At 41.3% G+C, this 23,281-nt stretch overlaps 1 protein-coding gene across 33 annotated transcripts in view; it reads left to right on the top strand.

The window, feature by feature from the left end:
* Kcnma1 (potassium calcium-activated channel subfamily M alpha 1) overlaps positions 1–23,281 on the top strand; it is a 744,152-nt gene that overhangs the window by 395,003 nt on the left and 325,868 nt on the right. For all 33 annotated transcript variants that reach the window (XM_031361079.1, XM_031361066.1, XM_031361082.1 and 30 more), the window contains exons 4-5: positions 19,752–19,845; positions 20,681–20,792. In XM_031361079.1, coding sequence (XP_031216939.1) covers positions 19,752–19,845; positions 20,681–20,792 — 206 coding nt within the window. The remainder of the gene's footprint in view (positions 1–19,751; positions 19,846–20,680; positions 20,793–23,281) is intronic.

The raw sequence follows: 23,281 nt of genomic DNA, 5'->3' as shown, positions 1-23,281 counted from the left end.
ATATTTCTATGTTATACTTTTAATGTGGTTAGTGCCAAGTTTTGGTTCAGCTTTCTGAACTAAAGCACAAATAAACAAAAAGTAATTCTAATATAAATAAAAGGGAGATGCATTTTTCATATGTTTTTATAAAGAGGAAATGGCTATCTTTTGATTTAAGAGAAATTAATTTAGAATTGGGATGACTAATGACACAGACCCCAAACAATTTAGGACAGAATCCTCCTAATATAGGATTCAAAATCTGCCCCTGCATCTCAGGGTTTTGGCCTTCCTTGGCTGTTAAGTACAGATGGACTTGTTGGATAGTGAATGTGGCTATTGACAAGGTCATGCTCCCCTTTTATCCTCAAGTGTGTTTGTTGTGTGTTAGGTAAAATAAGCCATACTTTCCCTGGGACACAGAAGGATTCCATAAGTCAGTCTTTTGGGGTCATGACAGCATCTGGGGGTGGTATTAATGTGGGTAATGCAAACATCACACAGCTTAGGTTCTGATCTAGACATGATTCTGGGGCTACTTGGAAATCACTTTGGAAGATGAGATTTCTTGACTGGGTTTAGCAACTCACAGAATATCGTCTGCTTTCTAGAGCCTGCTTACTTTCTTCCTCTGTTCTTTAATTTCCCTTCTCTCTAAACCCTTATTTAGGGCCTACTGTGTAACCTTGTACACCTCCATTAGAGAGCTCCAGGTGAAGCAGGTAAGTGAGAGACAGAAACAAATTACCTCTGTGTGAGTGAAGATGTTAGGAAAGGCATGCTGATGAAGAAATGAAAATCCCAGAAAAGACCTCAGTGATTCTAGGGGAACGGAGGATGCAGGAAGACTTCCGAGAGGTGGTAACCACTGAGCTGAGCATTTAGAGTCACACGGGTTTGCCTTTGAAATGTGCCAGCATTGGAGTCAAATGGGTGAGGCAGCACCCAGTCCTTCCCTTGTGTGTATTCTTGTAGCTTGCTAGATCCCTGGGATCCTTCTCTTATTCACTGCTTAAGACATTTCTTTAAAAAGTAATTGTAATTTGGAAAGGCCCCCTTCTTCACAGCAGACATTTCCTGGCTCTTTTTGGGAATGCTTTGTATAACTAACTAGCTCATTCCCAGGTCAAGTTGTTCTGGTTGCTTACCATTTAAGCAGAAAAGGTGGAAACACCAGGCTTTTTAAAATCCCCAGCCACCTGCAGGTGAAATTCCAGGTGGCCAACAGCAGTAGCACATGTTCTATTTCAGAAAGGAGGGCTGGATCTGCTCTTTCTGGTTGCTCATCTGCTAGGTGTTCAGTTCTAGGAGCTTCACACATTTCTCTGTTTTTTTTTTCTTTCATCTCTCACAGAAAGATGGAACTCATGGCCATGTTCTTTGCAGCCTTTGGTGGTCTAAGGATTCATCTTCATAGCTTCATTCTGTGCATTGATTTACTTCCAACAGTACTGGTCAGAGCAAGGGCAGACAAAGTAGATACCACCCATGGCAATGGCAGAAGGTGTTGCAAAATGCCTAAACTCTAAACTTTGCCTTGTCTCTTCTTCTGCTTTGCTGCTTATCTGCAATTCCATGATTAGCTTTCATTCTTGGAGCAGTTTTCAATGGTTACTCCTCATGAGAGCAGACCTTCATATCTCCTTGCTTCTTAAGTAGAAATCAGTTTTTCACTTCGTGGGGTTAGCATTGAATTTTTGGCAAGGAAAGAAATAAATTGGAATAGCAAGTCTAGGGTAGCCTTCTGGAGGGCTGACTATAGTAGCTTTGTTTAGCTTGGTACTGCCCAGCATCTGCTTCCCTGAGCAGATCATCATGATTGCTTCATCCCAGGAGTTGCCTTATCGCATGTGCTAATGACTTCATTTATTAACAGTTGATTTTCTCTTGAGGAAAGTCTCAGAGACTTGGAGACTCTGAGAATCCTTGTGGTAAGTAAATGATACTTTTGTTTAAATTAATGTTCTTTTGAGACAATTGATGCTGTCATACATCTCTGTGGCTTCCTACTCCTCTTTTGTGTATATTCTGTGTGCTACTATGCAACCCACTTGCAGATTTTTTAATAGGCTCTGCTCTTTAAAGCACAAATAGAGATTGTATTGGCTCCTCAATACATTACAGATTTTTAATGTGGTTTTTTTTGTACCTTTATGTATGCATGTGCACTCTGTGCAGTGCTTATGGAGGCTAGAAAGAGTATGTCAGATTCTCTAGAAATGGAGTTATAGACAACTGTAAGTTGCTGGGAACTGAACCTGTGTATTCTGCAAGAGCAAACTTGTTGGATGATAATTTTACTTCACAATAGCTTAATACCTACAAGAGGGTCACGAAAGCTACTGTACAGCATTTCTGGGTACACTACATCATCTCCAGTAATTCTCTGTTATATAGCCATGGTTCACTGTCATAACTTCTGACACATGCTGTTAACTTGAGGGGAATTGGCCAGCTGTCTACATTTTTGTTTTGCTTGTTTGCCATATAGATTGATGATGATTTATCCCTTGCTGATTTGTGTCACCAACTTCCCAGTCAGCAAACAAAATTCTCTCAGGACCACATAATTCCCTTATGAGAAATTGAATTTGAAAAGGAGAAACAACTTTGAAAAGACACACTAATGTTTATATTAAATCACATTAATAGATTTTGACATGATGCAAATTCCAAAATCTTGTTTAAAATTCAACAATAAGAAAATAATTGTTATTAACACAACTACTTTTAGACCCAGGATTATAGATTTGAAATAAAAAAAAACACCTATTTTTACTTTGTAAACCAAGCCACACAAAATAAAAATGTCCATGAACCCTTGCTTTTTCAGTTAATCCAACAGGAAGCTGTTATCCATGGACTAGTGATTCCTCTTTGATATGTGCTCATCTGGAACTCCTAGTAAATGTGGGTATGTGGAGGTCCTTACTTTCACAATGAGACAGCTGGAAAGGCATAGCCTGAGCTTTCTCTGTTGATGGTGTTGCTTAGGCATTTTAATAGTCTTTGCTGGTTGCTGTTGCTACCCCAGACATACCATTGTCACTTGGGGAAGGAAGGTGACAGTGCTCTGATGTTACTTTACCTTGTTCCATTTGGTGACTGTGAATGGGTTTGTCTGTTACTGGCACCAGCAGGGAGGAGGACACAGACTCTGTTGGGTTTTCCTATTTTTATTCACTCTGGAGAAAAAGGAGCAGGTATCTGGTAGCCCAGGATAATTCCATTCTTCTCAAACCTGGAGAGACTTCCTCTGTCTTTTAGAGGTGGCAGGTACAAAGGTCAGATATTTTCAATTTAAGATCTGTGACAGCAGTGGTTTTCAACCTTCCTAATTCTGGAACCCTTTAATATAGTTCCTCATACAATGATGACTCTCAACCACAAAAATGACTTCATTGCTACTTCATAACTGTAATTTTGTTACTATTATGAATTGTTATGAATTTTCTAACAGTCTTAGGCAACCCTTGTGAAAGTGTCATTTGACCTCTGAAGGAGTCTCAACCCACAGGTTGAGAACCACTGTGTTACAGTATCCTGGATGGTGGAGGTGGGTAGAGACAAACAATCGAAACAAAACCATCCTCCAACAATGTTCCTTCCCTTTGAGCAATCCCTGGCTGAGTGGATACTAGGTGCCACGGTGCTTTCAGCTATGGGGACTCTCAGTCTGTTTCCATGGTGAGTTCAAGGCATCTTGTCTCCTCTCTAAAGCCACAGGCAGAGGAGCTTCGGGCAAAAGTAAATCCATACAGTCAGCATGATTGCATGGTCTTGGCCAACAGGGAGAAAACACTCTCCTCTTTCTGCTCCATGAGCTGTGGAGGTAGAGCTCCCATCACAGTGACACTTCAGAGTTGTGCTTAAATGGACATAAACATACTTGGTTACTTTTTAAAGAGAAAGCACTCTCTGAAAAATATCACCTTCCTTCTTAACTCTCCTGACCAAAAGAAAGTCTCTCTGTAAGAATGGGGATTTCAGGAATCCTTCTGGGAGCTGAAATGTCCAAACCCTCAAAGGACCAGGGTTACAATTACCAGTTGCTTTCTGTCCCATAAGTACCATTGTCAACGATGGTTCTGATGATGTATATAAGCCATACCTCCTCCATATGCCTAAGTTTGACCACATGCAGCATACCTACCATTACAGGGATGTATCTATCTGTTCAGATGTCCCTGTTCAAAGTATAGAGGCAGGCCTCTCTTGAGTGCTTTCCTACTGTCATTTAAAAACCACTTTTGTGGTAGCCTCCTAGTAAGGGAGCTTCTTTCCAAAGGTAAACAGCCATGTGCTTTCATTTCTTTGTGACAGACACTAAGACCACAGAAATAGACATGGATGGCCATTATGGCCATTATCACTATTTTGGTGATATTATGAGCCTGTCTCTAAAAAACTCTGACAAGAGTCTCTGAAGAAAGTTACTCCTCAAGGTGGCCTTAGCTGTCCTGAAGAAAAGAATTTTACCTTAGGATTTGCATAGGTTAGGGCTGAAGAGAAGAATCAGAGGTCAATAGTACTAGATGCTCTTGTAGAGGACCCAGGTTTTGGTTCCTAGAATCCACATGGTGGCTCACAACTGTCTGTAACTCCAATTCTGGAATCTGATGCCTTCTCCTCGCCTTCTCAGGTATGTACATCCATCCATCCATTCATACATACATACATACATACATACATACATACATACATGCAGGCAAACATTCATACACATAAATAAAAAAACGCAAAGTTACTTCTTCTTCTGGGATTTAATTTGATAAACTACCCATTCCCCTACATTTGAGTTACTGTAAGCTTCCTACTTTCTCTAGGATGAAGACCAGGCATATTAATGTGCATACAGATGCTTCACCATCTTCTGTCTATCCTTGGTTCTTGCCAGTTATTCAAGCCACTAGGCTCTAGAATAGTATGAGGCTCTGTGCCCTATCGTACACCCAAATATCTGCCCACACTCAACTCTCCTCTCCTATGCCTCAACCCACCTTATCTCTCAGATCGATGTCTATTCATTACTCAAAATTCATCTCAACTCACCCAGATATGGTCCTCTCATTCCAAAGATCTTGAGTTTATTGGGTTGGAGTCTTAGACATCACAGTAGGTACTGTGGACATAGCATCACCAAAGTTGACCATAATTTCAGCACTTAACATTTACTATTTCATCTCTCTCAAGATCCAAAATAAGTTGTATTTACATGTTAGTGAGGATTTTAAAGTGCAGAGAGATTTATAGCTTGTCTACAGCCAGAAAATGTATTTAGTAGAACGTCAAAACAAGTCACTCTTGAACATATTCTTCTGGAGTAGCAACTGTGTGTCATTAAATGTTCCTTCCAATAAGTGGAGTGCCTGCCACTTAAGAATGCTGGAGGTATCTGTTGAATGAGTAGTCTCCTGTGTTCAGTCTAGGTGTATTTATCTTTATGTTCTGGGGGTGGAACTCAGGTCCTAGAGGGTGTTCTGCTCTCAGTGAGGGTGACAGGTGGATACTGCATCTTGTTTGTTCACAGTGTGTCCAAGTCTGTATCACAGCTGTCATCATGGTCCATGCAAGCTATGAACACCAGGAAAGCATATTAAAAGAAGTCATTTACCAACACTGTGTTCCTCACTCTCCTTCGATCTGGAGAGAGCTATGGGAGAGGATGACATTGTCAGGATAATAGCACATACCTCTATGAGCTGTATTCAGTATCTTTGAGATCATACTCAAAGATAGAGGTAGAACAGGCAGGGGGGGAAAAAGACCAGGATTCTGTGGGGCAGACAGCTTGTTAGACAGCACTCTTTGGCTAGCTGCTGTGTCATTGACATTGGAAGGCCCTCCTTAATCAATGCTGTTTTCTTCCTTCAAAACGAACAAAACAAACAAACAAATACAAAAATCTTTTAAAAGCTTGCCTTGAAAATTATCTCCATGAACCCACATTTTAAAAAAATGGAGCTGGTATCATGCGTTTATAATCCCAGTATGGGGGTTGGGCAGGCAGAGCCTGGGGCTCACTGGCCTCCACAGCAAAGAATGCACAGGTATATGCAGACAGAGACAGAGAGACAGGAAGAAGAAACTAAAAGTCTCAAGTGTTTATTTATTTGCTGCTCCGTCACATTTAATTAAAGAATGTATCAAGGCATGTCACCTCTATCAAAGGTTCCTTCACCAAGTATGGTATAAGGAAAAAAAAATGGCTTTATTGTAAGTGGATTAAAGTTACAGGGCATAGGTGGTTTTTAGGAGTGGTTTTGCCTTTCAAAAGCTTTGGATTCTCAACACATTGGTCTGCCTGGAGATTCCTCGTGAACTCTGAAACCACAACGTGGAAGGTATTGGCACTTAACTGTCTCTTATGTATCTCCCTAACCTCAGCCCTGCTTTTGAAATAAACCATCCCAACAGGAAATCATGGTGTGTATCTTTATGTCACCAATACCTTGCTCCTCTCAAACATTCAAAACTTCTAAGCAATTATGGCAGATGTCATGAGGATACTTGTGAAGTCACATCAAAAGTCACTGTATAAAAACACATGCATATGAAGGGCTGGCCAAGGAGACCACCTCACCAGAGTCAGAGTCAGCCTGTGCTCCCCTCCCTGTCTCTCCCCTCGTGGGCTCCAAAGCTGCCTCTTCTTGTGTGAAATGCCAGTGCTCTGTATGGTGTTCTGTTTATAGTGGTTTGAACCTTTTTCTGCCCATGTCTGTCATTGCTGAAGTAACTCACCTCTCTCATATCGACTCTTACCCAGGAGCCGCACAGCAGACTCTTTGATGTAGGTCTTTTCTGCATGGCAGCCAAGACCAAGTGTGGTTTTCATTGCATGCTGCAACCTCACCCTTTGGGTTGTTGCCTCCAGGTTAACTAGATCCTCTCCCTGCACTGCCCATGCATGCGACATGCTTTTCCTGGTAGCTATGAATGTAGCAAGCACTGGACGCATGCATGGAATTAAAGCAGCGAGCATTCTGATACACTGAAGAACTGGGATATATGATTCCTCTTGGATATTCTTGTGGGCCTGCAAAGTGTTGATATTCCCCAAAGCCACTCCATGCCATAAGAATTCAAGACTAGAGCACTGGGAAAGAGATAACTAAGTCTCATTTTAGGCTGGTGCCCACTATAAGGCTCATGGCCAGGGATTTAGAATCTAAGGTCCATTGCTAAGTAGCAGCTTGCCTGATGATTGGTTCTGTGTCTTCCCAACTTGGCATGGATGTGCTCAGAGTACCCAGGCATCCAACCATTTCTCGTGGCTTCCTGAACAATGTTTCCTATTTTGGATTGCTTAGATCTGATAAATATATCAACTTAATAAAAATCAACCAGCAAGATAAATTTCCCCAAGAAATACAATAATTTGCCTTGCTCATAGCTTATTGTATCTAGCAATAACACTAATTCAACTTTAAAATACATAAAACGATAGTACTATAGAGGTTATTTATATTCACTGAAGCATGTTGACACTACATTCAGCATTATTGATTAATAACTGTGATCATTTCTTCCCCACTGCAACACACTTTTTACTATAGGGCTGGTGATGACTTTCTTTAAATGCGTTTTTAATTCTTTTTTATTGTTGTTATGAAACGTCTACCTTGTCTTTTCTGTCTTGTATTCTCTGGATGGGCTTTTGTGAAATCTAATTGCTAGGATCTTGCTGGATCTGTGGCTGGTGTTATTTCACATGAGAAGGCATACTTAAGTCGCAGACATATTGGGCTGTAGAACTTAGAAAAACAAAGAATAGAGTGTCATCAGGCTCTGATAAACCCACAGTGGGAGGAGAAAGCCCCATAGTAGTAGCTTGCCAGCATACTTACACTAAATCTATGCAATTCGGCAGTTCGAATGAAACAAAGCGGAAGACCTCTTGCCTCTCTGCCCCCACTCCTTGAAGTTCATTTTCTTATATCTGAGGGCTTGGGAGACGTAAGTCCCTTCTACCCTCCATTCTATTAGATACATCCTGTTCACCCCACTTGGGGACTTTGCTTAGAATTTCAAACATATTTTTTGGGTAACCACTAAAGAGGTCCTTTGAGTATATTTTCCTTTCAGAAAGGAGCCTGGATGGAATTAGAGTTCCGCCCTGCACAGGCAGGTGATGCTGACCCAGGAGTAGAAGCACTCATCATTAGGAGAGCTTCTATCTAGGCCTCCTGGAAAGGAACCAGCTGAGTCTCCTTGAGAGCCTCTTCAGAAAAGAAATAGTTCCCTTTGTTCCTGGAAACAAGCAGTGCTTCCTGCTATAGCGACAGAAAGGCTGCAGAGAGAGAGAGAGAGAGTGAGCATGAGAGGACCCATTCACAGGGCAAAGGCACCAGTCCTGAGAAATCAGACCTGGAGCATCCTCAGACCAGGACTATGCTGCTGTTCTTTCACAGGGATGCAGAAAACAACACCAGAAAGAATGCAGAGGCAGCAGTAACACTGCAAGGAGGAGCAGCAGGAGGAAGCTTGCTGCTTTTAGTTCACAATACCCCTCTCCAAATTTAGATTCAAAAGCCCAGTGCACACCATCCATCCAGACTGAGCTAAGAGTTGTCTCTATGGCCTGAAGAGATAAAATGAATTTTGATAAAGACTTACAGTGTGAACCAGCAGCAAAAGGGAAAGAAAAAGAAATATGAAGGAAAAGAATTCTTCCCAGAGCAAAGATACGGATTCCACGAGGTAGATAAAAGGACATATACTTGGAAATACACTTGTATGAGTATAGACAGGGTATAGTAAGGAATTCTCTTGGGTTAAGAGGATGCTTTGGTTCTGAAGGTAATTTGTCCCACTGAGTTCCTGTAGTTTTGTTGGTCTCTACTGCCCAGGTTGCCTTATGACATTCCTAAGAAATTATTCTCCCTTCCTTGCAGTCAGCATTTTCATGACCGCTAATCAGCAACATCTCAGACTGTCCTTTTTGGCTGTGATGCTGCAGGTTCTGTGCAAAACTCCTAAATAGGAATACTTAACAAAACGTCCACGCTTCTGCTGTCAGCCAAAGACAGAGCTAACCCATGGCTATTTTATTTCCTTGTGCATTAAAGGTATAATTGTTTTCTATGCTGGATGTCAATAAGACTGGTGCCAGGTCTCTCCCAACGTCTTCAGGAAAAAAAAATCCCCAGTAACAAAACAACCTCAGGATACCACAAACAAAGCTATCACCAGCCATTGGTGTCAAACAAAATTCATCCCAGGCTGGGTGTATGTCTTGCTGGTTATTGCTTTTTAGTCTTCAAGGAAAAGCAACAGATAAAAGAAAGTGCTGTTGCCTATGCCTGATGCTAGGGCTCCTCAGCACTAAAGGGCTTTGTTGATGTCGACCATGAGTGAACTGACCTAGTGTAGTCATGGTTGAGAGGCATCAGAATTGGAACTATACAGTCAGTCAGTCTGTCAGTTCATTAGATGAACTTCCCACCCTAAGTCCTTGCAGGTAAAATTAGAGTGAGGTGACAGTGCCAAATGCATGGTATCAAGGATAGTGAAGAGGAGGTATGTAACAAACCAGTGAATGACCTCCATGTCTCTAATATGTAGAGAAGGCTCACAAAGAATTGCTTTGATCTCTGCCTATAGCTTTTTGAAAACTTACTATGTGACAAAATGCTAGCATACCCAGTCAGACTCGTCCTCCCAGGCTGCTTTTGGTGTATAGAGGCTCATGCTTTCTCCTTCAGGGCTCTCTCCATTTTCTATACCAGCATGATGCTAAGCTATCTTGAAACTCTGTTCTGTTTTAGACTGTTTTCTTCATGAATACTGACCCTGAATCATTGCTTACCAGTGTGTAGATATAGCTGCCTATTGCCTATCACTGTTTAGATATGACTACCTATGAACCTCTTAGTGCCTGTGTGAGATTTAGTGTTGTGAGAGAAGCGATGGGAATAGAAAGCACAGCACTTTGATGAATCCTCTTGCCCTGGTCAAGGTACCTCTTGCCCAAGACAGCTGTAAGAGAAGCATGTTCTCAGGGGCCTAGCCTCATCCTCTAACCTAGCCACCACATGCCAGGCTATGTGTCTGAGCCCCCAGCTCTTTGTCTTGATCTGAGATTTTTTTCCCTCTGCCCTCTGTTTCTACTAGTTACCTAAGATATCCCATTTGGCAGATAGACCAAAGGTGGAGTCGGGGTTGCAGCAGAATATACATCTGTGCTGAGGGCTCTGGAAATGTATGTGCACATGTCTTTTTTTGTGCCCAATATCCATACCTACATATGGCTCTTGAGCCATACTCTTGAGGGGGCTCCCCACTTGTATTTGGAACACACATCTGAGTGAAGATGTATTTAGTCCTAATTAGACAATCTCTTTTATTTCACCCCTCTTCTAGACAGATGAAACTGTTAACAGGGAAAATGGCTAGAGCCCATGGAGTCAGAGAAGTGGATGTTTAGAATGCATCCATTGTGACTTCACAGACAATTTAGTAAAAACTGCAGCAGGCAGCTCTTGTTTGGCAAGAGTCTGTTTTTTATGTAATGGCTTAACTCTGATTTATTACATAAAAGTTGCTGGCAAATATGAACACTAATTCTACTCTGGTAACAACTGTGATTGAAATAATTGTAGTCTGTAGTCAAGCTAGAGAAAATAAGCATTAGTGGGTAGGTTGTCTTGGACATCATTCCAGGATTCCAACAGTGAAGAAATACATTTATGGAGTCCAGCTACAAGAGATTTCTTAGGAAGGTTTGGCTGGTTCATTCCTCTGCCTCTCTTCTGCACGCACATTAAGCCAACAGGACAAAAGGAGCCAAAGACCTGGGAGGAAGAGCATCCAGCCTCCTTGGAGCCATTCATTAAAGTGACTCATGGCTTTCACTGTTAAGAAACCTTGATTAATTATTTAGTATTTATGACCCAGTATGGTTGTCTTTCTGGGATTATCATTTCCCCATGTTCTTCTTTAATTTTATCCCAAATTAATATCTTGACATATAGAATCTCACCATGTGGTAGTGAGCTCTCCAATCAAGAGCTTACTCTATGTCCTGTTCTGTTGAGTATTTGAATCACATCAGTGTATTTTACAAGGACTCAGTAATGTAGACCTAAGTGGAGAAATAGAACATGAACATCACTAATGCTCTCAGTTTTTGTTCTTGTGTATTATTGCCTTTGGGGGCATTTTCAGTTGGCAGTTGCCACTGTCATCCCCACTATTACTTACAAGTATTATTGATTGAATAGATAGTCAACTGATTTTCTCCTTACAGAAGCCTTTAAATTTTCTCTCCTCCCCAGTTTACAGACAAGAAGGTCAAGGCTTGGGGAGGTCATGTTACTTCCATAACACAATGCAAGTCATAGGTGGTAGAGCTAGGATTTCAGAATTTTGAGTAATCTGTCCAACTTCAAACCAATTGTCCATTGCTTGTAATGGCTGACTTGTAATGCCAGCATTTTGCTTTTAAATGGTTCTGATACATTTGTGCATAAATGAAGGTAAATATAAACACAGATAAGATACTGTTCCAGTTTGCTTTTATGTTACCAACCCAAACAAAGCTTTGGGAGGAAAGGGTTTGTTCACCTTACAGATTATAGTACATCATGAAGGGAATCTAGGACAGGGGCTCAAACAGGAACCTGGAGACAAAAACTGAAGTAGAGACCATGGAGGAATGCAGCTTACTGGCTTGCTCCCCTTGGCTTGTTTATCAACCTTTCTTATATAGTTCAGGTCCACCTGCCCAGGGTTGGCACTGCCTGTAATAGGCTGTACTTTCCTATATCAATTATTAATTTAGAAAAATGCCTCCATGATATATCCATTGGCCAGTAAGATGGAGGCAGTTTCTTGATTGAGATTCTCCTCCCAGATACATCTTTGTTTGTATCAAGTTGACAGAAACTACCCAGCGTAAATACTGAATTAATTTTTAGAGCAAATTTAAAAGACTCTATAAGAGAGTATAACAAGGCTCCACCTGAGTTTTTTGATAACAAGTTATCTGTGTGTTTCACTGAGAAATCCAATGTGTAAGGAACTGACATGTTTTGTCTCTTTATCAGCAATCTGTGTCATTTTCTTTGTCTCCTAGAAGAATGCTTTATTCTTAGGACTAATTACTAGGGTAGACACCCTGTGCCATGCAAATGCTCTGAGATCCACTGCAGTCATTGTTGCTCAAAGCTCAAGATTACAGAGCACACCAGGACTCAACAGAGCAGCAAGGGTTCACGTGTCAGCCCTCTGTACACCCCTGTTCATCTCAACACAGTCCAGATAATCTATGTGTTTATTGCTCTTGAATCCCATTTTATAATTGAGCACAGGCATAATTAAAAGCTGTTATGAGGAAGATGAATAAATTATCGATACAAACCATAGCGAAGAACTTCCCGACAAAGCCATTTAACAAGTGGCTTAGATCCATACTTGTAGAGTGACAGTGAGTGTTTTCTATCTACATTAAAACAAGTGCATTGTCCTTTAAGAAAAATGCAAAGCAAGTGCAGTGTCTAAGAAAATGCTTCAAGATTAAATGAAGAGTTTATTTGATGTAATTATCATTGGCTTTAATCAAGTATTGATTATAGCCCATCTGTCAAAGAAAATGGTGTAGGAGACACCTTCCTTAAAGATGTTCTTGCATGAAGCCCTAATATCAGTAGTCTGAAGAAACTTGATTCTGTGTGTTAAAAAAGAAATATAAAGGCTGGGTGATGGTGGCGCACACCTTTAATCCCAGCAGAGGCGGGCAGATTTCTGAGTTCAAGGTCAGCCTGGTCTACAGACTGAGTTCCAGGACAGCCAAGGCTACACAGAGAAACCCTGTCTTAAAACAAAACAAAACAAAACAAAAACAAAAAGAAAAAAAAGAAAAAAAAGAAAAAGAAATATAAACTATACTACTTATCAAATATATGCCCCACCCTGATATTAGAAAGGTAACCCTTTTTATTTTAGATATAATTACTTTTACTTTTTGTGTCTGGGTATGTTGCCTGAGTGTATGTCTGTGCCCTACATGTGTGCATGCTATATTGGCGAAGTCCAGAAAAAGGCTTGATCCTCTGGGACTGGAGTTACAGACAGCTGTTAGCCAACATGTAGGTTCTGAGAACTGAGCCCTGTCTCCTGAGACAGCAACAACTGCTGTTAACTGCTAAGTCATCTCTCTAGCACTTTAAGATAAACTCTTAGGTGTATAACTCTGAGCAGATGCTCAAAAGGGGGTACTAAGAAAAGTAAAAAGATATCAAGACAGATAGAATTTGTGTTGTTCCAGGACCTGGGATGCTGTGCAGTTTAGAAGGTAATGGTCCACTTAGAGATGTAAGCTACCTCAATAATTAATTAACATCCAGTCACTCCCACTACTTCCATTATTCTTACTAGTTCACAAGATATTTTTTGAATATCTGAAGTTATGTGAACAATATCAGTGATTATAGGTTGGGATGTACTGCAAAGACTTCTTCCTCTTTTAAAATTAGTATAGTCTGTATAGTCAGCTACATTTTGTCCTCATTAGTACACAGGTAGAGTAAAGCACTCATCTTGGCCAATATATCCAGACATCACCAAGAGAAACCTTCACATTAGTGAGATCTGCACTCTCCAGTGGCTGTAGATGAGTTCTATAATCTATGTCTAAGTGTTTTCATCATTTTTTTACTTTGATTAGAGAAAATGGAATGCAAAGTTTATTAATCCTCCAATTCATAGTTAGAAAGGAATATTGAAGAGTTCAAATATTATCAGCTTTTATTATATTTAATTTGCTTTAAAAAAAAATTAGGTCTCATGTAGTCCACGAAATCCTCTAATTTACTAAGTACCCAAATGACTTTCAATTCTTGATCTTCTTGTAACCTTTGGACCTGCAGGCATATGAGAAAGGAGAGAGAGAGAGGGGGGTGGGCTATGAACTGGAATAGTTTCCAGGAGGACAACTAGACATTAGGGAGGGTTAACATTTTATATGCCCGACTTGACAGAACCATGCTGGATATAGTTTAGACAGGCTAGCCTCCTTTGGATTTTCCCAAACAACCCCTCAAACACATGAAGTCTTTCTAGAGCAGTTTGACCTCAGCAGTCCATCAGTACCCCCTTGTTTTGACATGAGCCTCTTGAAATGCTCTGTTGATACTGGATACTATGTCTTACACACCTTCCTTTCTAAGGAAGGGAATAACAGCCCTTCTGGAAAGGTAGCATGATTTTACAATAAAATTGCTGATCCTCATCCCAACTTAACTCCTCAGCTAAGTGAACTTGGGTAGATATTAGACTCTCTGATTTTCTGTTTGTAAAGCAAAGAATTTTAGCAAAATACATATTTTACCTAATCCCTTTATAAGGATTGAATTCATTAGTATTGTCTGAATGCTATACAGTTGAATTGAAGACTTGGGTATACTGAATGAGGCACTTTCTGATCCTGTAGCTGTATCAATTCATCTGTGAGAGCCTGGAGAGAGAGCACTGTGGTTTGGAGCACTGGCTACTTTTCCAGAGGTCCTGGGTTCAATTTCTAGCACCTACAAGGTAGCTAATTACTGTCTGTGTTTCTAATTTCAGGAGAGCTGATCCCATCTTAAGGCCTTTACAGGCAAAGGGTGCACATGATACACAGATATTCATGTAGACAAAATACCCATACAAAATAAATGTGAATAAAAAAATTTGAAGTATATGTATGTTCCAACATCCATTTAAAAAAGAAAGAAACTCATAGATGAAAGAAGATCTGTATAGATATAAGTTATCTGATGAGTCAAGCTTTTAGGCCTTCAGAAAGCTGTCTGAAGTCTGAACACAGAGACAAGCGCACTTGAAGAGGTCACAGCAACAAGAGGAAATTTAGAGTTAGCAATATTCAGGTCTCATTCCTGAAGGAACAAAGGCACTATCCTAAGGTAACAAAGACTTTCACCTAAAGCAAGTAGCAAAAATAATTACATTGAAAACTCTAGAATGAGGTGGGTTTTGTAGTTTCTTCTCAACTGAGCCCTGAGTTGATACTTGAAACAGAAGGGTCCCTTAATGATCCATGAATGACATCTTTTAATTAGATTAAAATAGCAACATTGCAGAGGTGAGCCAGAGGAGTAGAGCCTGCCATCATCAAGTTTATTGAATGGATTCATACCTGCAGTGCTTTGAATCTGACCTCTGGTGGTCTATAATCCTGGTGGAGATTGAGAGAGCCCCATTTAATTTGAAAAAGGACTAGTCTTCAAGAGAATTTGATAGAAATTATTGTACAAAGTGCAATTTTGTTTCTTGACCATTTCCTTCAATATTATATTATCTGGAATGTTTGTTTTTGTGTTCCAAAGCTGCTTAGCATTTCCTTATTGCCTATAAACCACTGTCCCCTGCACCTCTCTCCCCTATCCAGTTCTCACCATTTCTCATGGAATCTAGAAGTGAGATTGTACTCAGCAGGTACTCTCTGATTGTTAATTGAATGTCTACTGCCAAAGCCTGTAAGGTGGTATTGTAATTATGTCCCTGTATGTTTTTAATTCTTTCCCTCTTGTCCATATTTGAAACAGAAAATAACTGATCAAAGCCTTGATCTCAGCTATGTGTTAAGTGGTATGCAGCTGGTTATCTGAGGGCAGGCTCAAACACTTAATCATCTCTGTTCAGGTTTGAATGGGTGTTTTCTTGAGCAACGGGACCCATAGCTAGTGCACAGTTGCTAAAAAATTCTTCAGAAGTAGTAGTTCTCATAGTGAGGTCCCTGGAACACACCATCAGTGGAGTTTGGGAGATTGGGAGGAAAGCAAAGCTCTATATCCCTAATCCAGAGTAATAAATCAGAAACTCTGGAGCCAAACAAGCATTGGCAAAGTTCTCCAGGTGCAAGCCAAAGTCTGAGAACCACAGTCTGAAAGAAATATCTTCATGGAATTGGACAGCCATCAGCAGGAGGTAGAAAAACAAGAGTTCAGGGATTTGAGGGTAAGTATGGATGCTTAGGAAAAGAGTCAGTACGTGTCTCTGAGAAATGATACAGGATTTGAAAAGATGTGCATCGAGGAGGCTGCAGGAATGCCCTTGCCTTGAGTTTTGAAAAGTTCCAAAGCCAAGTCCAGAAAGTTCTATCAAATCCTCATGCTCAAGGGCATTTACAGGAAATATCATTGTTTAGTAGAGGAAGATGTCTCCTCCAGAGACAACTCTATGTTAAACATGTACTTTCAAGAAGTTCATATTCCAGCTAATGTCCTATATTGCACGTATCCCATCAGAAGGAACAAATCGTGGGGAATCCTTGGAAAGATCTTAGATTATTGGTCAACACATTAAAAGTTCCCAAGGCTTCAATATCACAGCCAATCTGTACAGACATTAGAAACTTAGGAATGAAAAATCTATCAGCTACCAAGTATTATATCCTCAACTTACTTAGTCATTGGTCAGCCAGGAATGAGATAGGGTTGGCCTGATTGCTCCTATGAGAGTTAGAACTGGAGTCTTTCAATTCTTAACCCCATTCCCCACCTCCAGTTGGCATTGCATGTTCACCTAAAGCCTTCTCTGATGTGGGCCTGCCTCGTCAGAATGGCAACCTAAATTTAAGAATGTGACTCAGAGTCATTTTCTTTTGTAGTTTTAAATAGAAGTACCATTTCCCCACTGCCATCTGCGGATGTAGACAAGGAAACTCTGATGCTTCACATGAGACAGAAGAGGCCCTTCCATTTCAGTTTGCTCCTACAATGAGTATTAATCACTAAGAGAAAGTCTCATGGGGAGAAAAATAAATCCTTGTAGGCCAATCCTTTGGTTGTTGAGTTATGGATTCTCTTTTTTTTAGAAGATCGATGAACTCCACGGTTTGTTTCCATTTGGGGAATGAAATGATGGGGCTTTGGCACCTCCACTCTGTGGTCTCTGATTGTGTGAGAGCATGAACTATAAGCACTCAGAGGATTTATCTCAGAAGGGATCCTGATAAATAGTTCTGTTGGCAGTTGAAAACCCATGCAGGGTGTTGTTCCTGGCACTCCCATGGCAGGGAGAAGTTGATGGAATCGATATAAAATATATTCTCAGAATGCTCTGATCCCACCTGGGTTCTGAGGCTCAGTTCAGCTTTTGTCTAAGAGTTTCCCTCCCCTTGCCCCTCATCCCAAGCATGTCCATAGTTCAAGGTGTATTCCTGTTACTTTGTGCCTTAGCCAGAGGAGCTGCCATTCAAAACCACCACATGACTTCTATTTTACTGGTTGGGTTCAAAGTGTAGAGCTTGGTGAATGGTTAAGGAGGTGATTATTACATCAGTTCTAAAATTGTAAATGACCAATGGCAAGTTCTATTATATTTTCTCTATTATTTTCTGTGAATGGGGGTAGGGAGTATTCAGGTATGGTTTTCAACATGACACCCTTTGGATTAAAGCCTTTTCATTGTTGCACTTATACACTGGACAATATGAAAAGGACCAGAACAAAAGATGTCACCAGGAAATCAAGGATCATTGAAGAAGAGTTACTCACACTCTTTTGAATATCTTATCCCATTTATGTTGAACAAAAATAATCCCAGTGACACTAAACTATCATCTCTTTACCATAGTCCAGGAAAAAAAATCTTTCAAGGAAATCTCCAAACCACAAACTCATGGAATAAATAGGGCCTAGAGAAGTCATGAGATTCCCTCAGATGCCACCAATGTCTCTATCAGTGATTATTGGGAAGGCAATATTGAGCCTATTGTGTGACCATAGTCAAGCAATCATAGGTTTACCTTGATGAATTTGGACTCAAGGCTTTCCTTTGGTTCCCTATGTACAACAAAATAGTGAACATATACTTTTAGTGTAGATGCCAAGTTCCTGCTAGCACAATCCAGCACATGAGTGCGATGCTTATCTACAAAAATCTTTCACATACTCACTTATTCCCTTACACACACATGTGTTTACATACACATGCACACACACACACACACACAAATGTGCGCACCACTTAATTTTCAGCATACTGTTCAGTGAAGGTCCTTGAGATCTGTAGTAGCTCTTACCCTGTCAACCTTCATGCATATTTTAGGAATGGACTATGCTCTTGTTATTTATAATGTCCCACTATAGCTTAAGAATTGTAGACCTGTCCCTTGATGACTACAGGCCCTGTTTTCACTTAAATGCATGCTTGTAGTGGTCGTGTAGAAGAGGGGGGCAAGCTAAGTATAGGGGTAGGCTGCTTCATGTAAGCTTTTGTTCCTGCCTCTTTTCGGCACTAGACTAACCAGATTCCATTCTGTCTCTCCCCTCACTTTCTTGCCTTAGTGAGAACTCAGCAGTTGTCATTTCCTTTGTAAAAAGAACTATGTTCTGTTGCTTTTGTTCAGTGTGCTTACTTTGTAAATGCAAGAATAGGCTACTCTTCCTTTGTGTGTGGAGGGTTAACACATATTGGTGGTTTGGGACACGACAAAGGGCATGTTTGATTTGTAATCCCCGTGAAGAATGGGGAAAGCCAGTGCATGTCACGTAACTGGAGGTTCCTATAGACTGATCTACTGTGCCTCTGAGTAGGCCCTGCATTCCCAGGCTGCACTGACTCCTGCCTGTTGAACAGCCAAGCATTACCCTTATTAAAGTACAACTATACTAACTGGTATCCAAATACAATGATTTCTAAAGTGGCCTCGCTGCTCAGCAATCTTTCCTGATGCACCTCTCCAGCTCCCTTTCTCCTAGGGGGAGAGGTCCATGTTGCTTCCCATCTGAAGAAGGATTTGGGGATCTCTCCATACTCCCTCCCTTTTGCTTACCTTGCTGTCTTCTATTCCTGGCCTGGGTGCTTCCATTTTGGCTTACAGACAGCAGTATACTGAAGTTTCTTTAATAGCTTCGAGGTATCTGTAAGGCTTTGCTGCTTCCCACCTAGCCGAAACTTTGGGACTACTCACATACTGATTCTCTAATCAGTTTGCAGTGGGAAATCTCATGGAAGCCACATACCAGTTTGTATAGTAGTACTCTTTAGAACTGCCTACTCTTGAACAAAGTAGAGTGCTAGGGGTGCGTATTTGGCTGCTTGGCATACACTTGAAGCCCATTAACCTGCATGCCAACTACAACAACAAACAAAATTAACCCTTAGAGTACTGCTTCCATACATTAATTTGTGGTTTTGAATCTTATTGTTGAACATTGCTTTCTTCCCTAGTCCAGAGTACTACGCAGGAAGTCCATGCTTAGTCTAGCTAGAACAGTAACCAGGATCCTCTCCTCCAAGGCTTTTTTGAGCTGTTCCTGGGTCCTTTATGATTATACTAACAGCTTTTAGAAGATCTGGATGTGGTGGCTGGAAAATGGGCTCCACTTCTTGTGGGCTGGAGGACATAGGGTCTGATATTTTAACCTTGTTATGAGTTCTCTTAATTGAAGATATCAGTTCTTTAAGGGTTAATATGAAATCAAGAAATTTGGTAATCCTTCCTGCTTGTCCTTCCTCCAAGGTGTCTGCATGATCCTCTTTAGAATCTTAGATCGACTCCTGAATGATAATGAAAAGCAGTATATAAAATTATCACCAATTCCCAAAGCAAAGAAAAGAGCAAAACACCGAATGGTTGAATGGAGAGCCCTTTGGCAATGCTTGCTTGATGGTCACAAGGGGTAGAAAGACCAAATGTTGTATTCAGCGAACATTCATTTTGTCCTCTACCCCACACACCGTTTCCTGGCATTGTGGAAGCTGTGGCAATATTTTCTTTGTCTTTTATTTACCTCCTGCTTTTTCTTCTTCCTGTCTAATAGCCCAATAGAATCCTGCCAGAATTTCTACAAAGATTTCACATTACAGATCGACATGGCTTTCAACGTGTTCTTCCTCCTCTACTTTGGCTTGAGGGTAAGTTTGACAGCATCTCCCAGTAGTACCACAATGGGGCATTTGAATCTGAAACTCATGAATAACCCCTCCACCCATGACTGCTTTCCTAGGCAAGGTGAAGCTTGAGGTCTCTGTGGTGGACAACTCACCTATGTCCTGGTTTTAGGTCTGTGGACAAGCTCTTTACTTAGCTGAGAGCCTTCTGAAACACAGGTTTATTTTGGTTCAAGGAAGGGTTTGAAGCAATGGTATACTGACTCATTGCTTCTCAGTCCTCTATTCAAATATGAATGTGTTTTTTCTATTACAAAGTACATTGAACAAAACTTAAGCTCACAAATGTATATTTAGCAGTGTTGAGACTGCAATTATCAGGGTCAACCAGGAGTGAAGGCTGGTGGGATGTGGGAGTCAAGGAGGGGTGAAGGCTGGTGGGATTAGAGAGTCTATACTACATTTAGACTTATGGAGATTTTTGTGCAAAATTTGAATTATGCACATGAGTGTGAATGCACATATATATGCTTTACTCAGATTTGTATCAGAAAGGCTAAGAAGGTGATATGACTAAAACCTTCTTCATGAAGATGTTGGAAACCACGGAAAATCACATTGCCTGATCATTCCCTAAAGCTAATGTGGCATATAGTCACTTCCTAAAAAAGTCTGTGGCTGCTCCAAGTCAAGCTAGTGATTAATGTACAGGACAGCATGAGACCAGGTGAGGAGCAGACTATCACCCTCCAGACCCCATAGAAACCCAATGTTTATCCTTTGACAAAAGGACGTAGAGTAAATGCTGACACCGTGCTTCTCATTTTGTTTTTCTGTCTTATTTTTTCTTTCCCCCCAGTTTATTGCAGCCAATGATAAGCTGTGGTTCTGGCTGGAAGTGAATTCAGTAGTAGATTTCTTCACAGTCCCTCCTGTGTTTGTGTCTGTGTACTTAAACAGAAGTTGGCTTGGTAAGTCAGTCTCTTTTGCCTTTTCACTGGCTCTTAGTCAGGATAGATTAAGGATATATGGGGTCTAGGAAAGATTCTCATGCTGATCTGTGGCTATACATAGTCTTTTTTTGCATGTAGCTATGGATGGTGCTCTTGGGGTGTCAGAACTCGATGGTGATATAGCCCAGAAGGATCTGCTGAAGTAGAGCTTTAGACAGTACAGTTTTATCACTGTTGAAGTCCTGTGGTCATCACTGTCACAGCTGGGACTTCTGCAGTTCACGCTTCTGTCACTTGTCATTCAGGAATTGAGAGTCAGGACTGGTTAAGGAAGTCCATGGGAATGAGCCCAACCTTCAGTGTGGCAGGTTCTGGTGCCCCAGCAGACCCGCCTGCCACGGTTGGGCTTTGTCTCTTGGTGGAGTTTATTTATAGTGACAGTTTCTGGGATACAAGAAACTAAGCCATACAAGATGAAACATCTCAAGTCACTCTGGAATCACAGTCTACCCCACTCCCTCCTTAGGAGAGTGCTCCTTGGTGTTTGGCTTAGCAGGTCACTTCCTGAATCAAGACCAGCATAGTAAAACAATTGATCATGAAAACTAACCAGCTCTGAGAAAGGTTAAATTGACAGCCCCGAGTTCCTCTTTGATACTGTGTCTAAGTTATACTTAACATGAAAATATTCTTGCTTCCATTAGTTAACTGAGGACTGGCAGACTTATTGAGAATTTCCTCTGTCTTTACTCGTAGGTGTTTTGTTTTGTTTTGTTTTGTGTTGTGTTGTTTTGGTGGTGGTCATGAGGGACAACTTCATATTTTTCACACACACACACACACACACACAAACACATGCATGTTGTAATTATTGAAAACTTTCAACTACCAACAAACAAAGTATCAGCAGGCCATTTCTTCTCCTTTTGTCCTCAATGGGCCCCCAACTCCACGCTGAGATGCCCACTGTTAGCACGTCTTTCTGCAAACTCATCCCACCCCCTACATAAATAAATGGATGTGCACTTATGGCCGCACATTAGAAGGGTACTGATGTTCCTATGAGAAATTGTTTCAGATAACCATATTCCACTGCAATTTAGCTTTACCACATGGTGGACACCCCTTCAGCACCATAATAAGGTAAATTTTATAGCCATTTGGGTAAAATTCCATCATCTGCTTGTTGTATAGTGGACCTAGCCATAGGTCCTAATGGATCACCTGGATGCAGCTTTGTTTGCTATTCTGAATGATATTTTCATAAATACTGTCATCCATGTATTTGTGAAACTCCATTTCTATAGCTATTTCCACATTACCAGAAGAGGCATTGCCAAGTAAAAGAGCATGAATAATTTATTTTGTAGACATTGTTAGATAATGTTCTAAAAATGTTGTGTAAAGATGTACTTGCATCCTGTAAAGCCCTGAGTTTGAAAACAACTGTCATATATTTAGAACATAAGCCTCTCTAATATATAACATTTAGTGGTCACCTACACACTGTTCAATGCCTGTGTGTAAATGCACCTGTGTGTATGCGTATCCTCAGTTAGATGCCACCTACCCCCCAGATTTATCATTCAAACCATGTTTACTTATTGCTGACTGGAAAAGTTTTCTTCTTGGCCCTGGGATGTGCTTACTGAGAATGGTTTTCTAGTCAGTATGTCCAGATCATGAGAGTCACATGCAAATCTGTGTCCTGAGTAGGTCCATAAGCTGGTACATCCCTGCCTTCTCAGCTGAGCTGATGATTAGCTTTGTGACCTGGGTCCCTTGTTCTCCACTCAGTTTGTGAAGGACATTGACAGAGTGTTGCCTTATAATTCTGAGAAGGGCAGGAACCGAGGGACCTTAGAAATCAATAAAAGGTGCAGCCTGGTGAGAAGCATCAAGTGACACTGAAAACAGAACAATGGCATGAAGGACTATAAAGTTAATAATAGCCATTGAGTTCCTAAGCCGGGAGCAGACAACAGAGAGGCACAGGCCCCACCAGTGGTAGGGGAGCCGCCGGGCGGCAAGGACAGAATCCTCTCAGCTTCTAAGTGGCAGAGGTGGATCAGCAACTTTAGCTGCCCCTCCCTTGCACGAGGAGGGTCTGCCTCCAGGGACCGCTTTGACCCGGAGTCTCCAGTGAGAGCCGCCATCTTCTCTCCAGTGAGTTCCTAAGCTGGGAGCAGACAACAGAGAGGCACAGGCCCCACGAGTTGCAGGGGAGCCGCCGGGTGGCAGGGACAGAATCCTCTCAGCTTCCAAGTGGCAGAGGTGGATCAGCGACCTTAGCTGCCCCTCCCTTGAATGAGGCGGGTCTGCCTCCAGGGACCACTTTGACCCGGAGCCTCCAGTGAGAGCTGCCATCTTCTCTCCGGTGAGTTCCTAAGCCGGGAGCAGTCAGCAGGGAGGCACAGACCCCAAGAGTCGCCGGGCAGTAGGGACAGGATCCTCTCAGCTTCCAAGTGGCAGAGGTGGATCAGCAACCTTAGCTGCCCCTCCCTTGC

This window comes from Mastomys coucha, unplaced genomic scaffold (genome assembly GCF_008632895.1).
Source record: "Mastomys coucha isolate ucsf_1 unplaced genomic scaffold, UCSF_Mcou_1 pScaffold9, whole genome shotgun sequence".
Taxonomy (NCBI): domain Eukaryota; kingdom Metazoa; phylum Chordata; class Mammalia; order Rodentia; family Muridae; genus Mastomys; species Mastomys coucha.
This window is presented reverse-complemented; position numbering and strand designations above follow the sequence as displayed.